At 52.0% G+C, this 4,904-nt stretch overlaps 1 protein-coding gene across 1 annotated transcript in view; it reads left to right on the top strand.

Annotated features, from left to right (window-relative positions):
* Nucleotides 1-3,557, top strand: part of PLXND1 (plexin D1) — a gene marked incomplete at both ends in the record, with an annotated part of 54,417 nt that extends 50,860 nt beyond the window's left edge. The window contains 3 exons of the mRNA XM_010154289.1: nt 745-779; nt 2,474-2,578; nt 3,394-3,557. Of these exons, the coding sequence (XP_010152591.1) occupies nt 745-779; nt 2,474-2,578; nt 3,394-3,557 (304 nt within the window). The remainder of the gene's footprint in view (nt 1-744; nt 780-2,473; nt 2,579-3,393) is intronic.
* Between the last annotated feature and the right edge of the window lie 1,347 nt (nt 3,558-4,904).

The following is a 4,904-nucleotide window of genomic DNA, read 5'->3' as shown; positions in this document are numbered from 1 at the left end:
TTGGGTTTTTGCTTTAAAAATTTGTTATCCACTATCCTCTCTCTGCTTGCTGGGGGACTGAGTGCTTTCCCAGCCCTTAAGCTAGAGGTGTTTGCACTTCTTGTTTCACATCCTCATTAGAGGTTTGTATTCAATCTGTGCTAAGTGGAAAAAAGAAAGGATCTGAAACCACTGGATCAGAGAAGCCCTTTCCCTGCCAGTTGCACATGTTCAGTTCCTTGCCAGCATATATCTAGGTTTCAGGCTGTGCAGAGAGTCAAAACAGACCAAGGGAGACAAAAATTCACATTGAAAAAGGAATTCACCCCATCTCCAGGCTGCCCACACCTCTGCAGTGGGAGTACTTTCACCCACTGGAGCGAGGAGCAGCTCGGGGCAGCGGCTGCCCCGATGGCAAGGCTGGAGGTGGCCCAGGGGCTGCAGGGCATCACGGGGCATCGTGCTGCAGCACTGTCACTGTGGTGATCCTGCTCCTGCACCTGCTTGGGTCCCGCCTAAAACACCCCCTGGGAGATCTCAGCTCCCCCTTAAACTACATCCTGAGGTACTCACCACTCACCCCAGGAAGTGTTACCCTCCACCAACACAGAGATGCTGAGGTCGCGTGGGGTGGGAACACCAGCTCAGTGTTGGGGTTCTTCCAGAAAGCCAAACGCCTCCTGATGCGGAGAGCATCTACAGAGGCAGGTTTTGCTTTGGGTCCCCTGACTAAGCCCCTGTGTCTTTCTCTCTTGTGCTTCACAGTGAAGGATTTGGACACCGAAAAGTACTTCCACTTGGTAAGTACCCTGCTCCCGGCTGCAGGGGCAGGGGGCTGGGGGTCACTCTCCCCTCCTGCCCTCCCAGAGGAGTGCCTCTGGGGAGCAGAGCTGTCACCCCAGGACGCCTGCGCTGCAGCACAGCACCGGCATCCCAGGGGATGGGTCACAGCAGCAGCTCCACTCCCCAGATCCCTCCTGCTGCTGTGCCAGTGGGGACACCGGTGGGGTGTGGGCAGGCAGCATGGCCCAGGCCAGGGGGCCAGTGGGATGCTGGAGGAAGGCTCCTTGCAGCAGCAAAGGGGTGCCCTTCTAATCTCCTGTGTATTTCAACATCCTTCACCTTTACGAGGCTGCCCGTTAGCCAACAGTGGAAGCCGTTGCTTTTGTCCCTGCAAACGGGCAGCCTCTGGCCCGTGTGGCACTGGGGCAGGCAGGCCGGGGCTGTGGCAAGCCCTCAGCAGGCAGGGGGGCCAGGTTGGCCTCTGCTGTCCAGCTGGCTGTCAGGGATAGGTACCCCCGGGAGGCAGCAGCCTGGAAAGCACTGGGAGCAAAGAGGTGACTAGTCAGGCTGCATGTGCGCAGCCATCCCTCGTCTCTCCTGTGCTTAGGTCTCTGGGTCCTGTTCTTTCAGTGGATGTGATGAAAGAGGAGAAAATCTTCTCAGCCTTGCTGATATTAACTTAATTCATCTCTGTGGGCTGGGATGTCAGATGTGATGAACAAGCTGGATCAGGGCTCGTTAGTTTTCTTCAGAGAGGCTCAAAGAGGCGCAGAAAGGTTATCTGTAGACAAGCTTTACTACTATGGGATGTAATAAAAAAATACCAGGATGGCAAAGTAATTGTTGTGCCTGATCTAGCTGTCAGCAACCACAGAGAGTTCAGGAGCATGGTCAGAGCACGCCACACAGCCTTGGTCAAGTCACCTTCCAGGAGCTCCTGGCATGCTGCCTGCTTCCCAGGGCTGGGGAGATTTATTAGTTCCTGCTTGTGTGCTGCACTGGAAGTACGAAGTGCTAAACATTGCTAAAAGCTGTTATGAAAAAATGTGTTATGGACAACAACAGTATTTTATAGCCTGTTTTCTTTTTTTCCTCTGCTAAAGTTTCCGTGCAGAGTTACAAACACACAAGGCATGCGTGCACGTGCACGCACGCACACATACACGAGGAGCAAGGAGGAAGAAGAGATGGGAAACTGTGCAGATGTGAAACAATGCCAAAATGGGCTGAAATGGCTTGCTGGGTCATTACAGAACAGTAATTAACTGACCTACCAGTGGAATATTTATTTTTGTTTTTAAAAAGGCCAGGCTAGGAATATTGGCTGATCGTTCTTGCACTTTGTCCAAACCTAAGAAAAGCTGGTTTCCACAGAAGCCTTGTGCATTGCTCCTGGGAGCCTGAACTGCAGGCACACAGGAGTACTGCATGGAGACCAGGAAGGCGAGCAGACTAACATGCAAAGTGAGATTGATTGTTTCATTTTCTTTGTCTAGCTTGAGAGAGGCAATAAAGAGTGCAAGAGAAACAAAAGTCAGAAAAACTGACTATTATGAATCACTTTTTTAAAGCCATATAAGGGTTTATGTATAACACAGTAACTGCTTTATAATTGAATTTTATATGCACTTGAAATTCTATACTTATAGGAAAATTCAGTGTGACAGTTGCAGAGAGGAGTGCTCTGAACATGTGTTTTATATCGGACCAGGTTCTCCCAACCGATGAGTCGGTTGAACACAAGAAGTCCCACAGACAGAGCCATAGGAAGAAAGTCCTACCGGAGATCTACCTGACCAGGCTACTCTCTACAAAGGTAGGAGACGGGACACCTGCGTTGGTGGCAGGTGGGATTGCTGTTTGTGGTCAGTAGCGAGAACCCTGCTCTAGGGAAGGAGCGCTGCGAGGCCGGTCGCTCTTGGGAGGCAGTGGGACTCTTCTGTCCTGGACGGCTGGAGCTGTTTAGTGAGACTGCCAGGCACCACTGGCTCCTTGGCTTCCCTCCAGCTTCCCAGCTCGCACTCTGAGCAGCAGTGCTGCTGCCTGAAGCCCCACACGATCTCTGTGGGCTGGTCAGGGGTCTGTGCACATGAAAGGGATGCTGACCGCCTCAGGGCTCATGATGCACAGTTTAGAGTGAACCCATCTCCCCAGCAAGAGATCCTGCTGGGAAATGAGATGGAGATGTGAAGCTCTGGGAAGAGGGGGAATGTCTGTGCGATCTTAATTCAGATTTGAACTTCCCCACTCCCTGCGAGTGCTTAGCTCCAGCAATTGGGCTCCCAGCCCATCTTTAATCCCAGCATGATGCCTCACTGGAGCAGAGATCACAAGAATGGCCGGCAGTCTCCAGTCTTCTTTGTATTCACTGTGCAGAACAATCACAGATGTGAGATCCTAGCACTAAGAAACAAAATCTATGCCAAAAGAAATTAAACCCAAATGCAAGCTAATTATATCGCTATGCACAAACAAACCTTTCCCTCCCTGCTTCGGCATCCCCTTCTGATCAATCCAACTGGCAGCAAAGGATTTCCCCTTGTGTGCAGCAGTCACGGCCCCTCACACGGTTTCCCTGGGCTTGGGTGCTGGTGCTTTCCCCAGTCTGCATCGTGTGCGCTTGTCCCGCAGGGCACGCTGCAGAAGTTCCTGGATGACTTGTTCAAAGCCATTCTCAGTATCCGAGATGATAAACCACCTGTGGCCGTGAAGTATTTCTTTGACTTCCTAGAGGAACAAGCAGAGAAAAGAGGGATCACAGACCCCGACACTATGCACATCTGGAAGACCAACAGGTTTGGAAGAGAAAATCTCTTCTTTCCTTCCTTCAGTCTCTCAGGCAGGGCAGCTGCAAAGCCTTGGTGGCCTGGACTAATGGTTAGGTTGCCAGAAGTGGAAGAGGAACTTGGAAAATAGGAGAGGTGGTCGAGGGGTTGGCGGAAGATGAATCCAAACACAGGCTTGGAGAGGTTTGAACAAACACAGGGCTCAGGGGAGTGGCAGGCTGAGAGATGAGGTACAGGCAGATGAAGGGCAGAACAAGCTGGCACACAATACAGATAACCGAAGGAGAAACAGAAGAGGGACGACGGGAGACGGCAGTGGTGTTAGCTCCGAGCACTGGAGATCTGAGACAGTCCAAAATCATGTCAGGTCTTAAAACATCATGGAGATTTTTAAAGCAGCCTATTTGGCTCCTTTTCATTTGCTTTCTGGCTTTTCAGCCCTTGGGGGCACTTTCTCCACTTACCTCTGTAAGCAAGCTGAGACTCCGGGGTGTTCACAGGTCTCCAGGAGCTGGTGCTGCGACTGTAGTGTGCTGGCGGGCAGCGCAGTGCTGGGGACCAGCGGGGAGCAGTGCTGAGGGATGGGATGAGCAGCAGTAATGGGGCAGGACGGCCAAAGTAAAGGGGGGAAATAGGGGAGAGAACAGAAGATTTGACCTGGGAGAGCAGGAAGCTTGGAGGGAGCGTCGAGGAGAGGCTCAGCTCTTCTGAGGCTGCAGGGACAGTAACGTGACCATGAAAACCAAATTTGGCTGGGATAGCAGGCGAGCAGGCACAGCCATTGAGCTACACATTTGCCTAGCCTTCGTTACCTTTAATTGCCAGTAGAGCAAAGACTTACAGAGGCTTTCACTCCTCAGCGGCTGAGAAGGGATGGTAGGAAGGGCGAGCGAGATACTGAAACTGCGTTGTGATGAAATAAGCAGTGAAATAACTGGAGGAGAAGCTGATGAGAGAGCAGGAAAAAAGGCACATGAAATGCATTTCATGGGGCCAGGCTTACCATCAGAACCAGATGACGGTTACTGTCGGGGAAGAAGGAAAAGCAGCTGACACCATTGCTACACAAATCAGCAAGTGGGGAAGCCGGATTCACGAGCCCAGCCCTGCCAGCGGTTCGGGGGGCTGCTGAAGGAGCAGGGGCATACGCTGTACGTGAAGGCTGTCTGTGCTGTGTGCTTCAGCCTGAAGCTTCATCTCGTCACGATGAAGCCCTGTGCCTGCCCATCTAGCTAGGTAGAGGACCATTCGCTACCAGGATGGGATTAAATAGCAGGCTCTGGCTCCTCATTTTTTTTTTCCTCTCTACTATTCACTCTCTATTGCAATCCTTCCTGCATTCCGCCCCCCCCGCCC

The sequence above is a fragment of the Eurypyga helias genome, unplaced genomic scaffold (genome assembly GCF_000690775.1).
Source record: "Eurypyga helias isolate BGI_N326 unplaced genomic scaffold, ASM69077v1 scaffold2266, whole genome shotgun sequence".
Taxonomy (NCBI): Eukaryota; Metazoa; Chordata; class Aves; order Eurypygiformes; family Eurypygidae; genus Eurypyga; species Eurypyga helias.
This window is presented reverse-complemented; position numbering and strand designations above follow the sequence as displayed.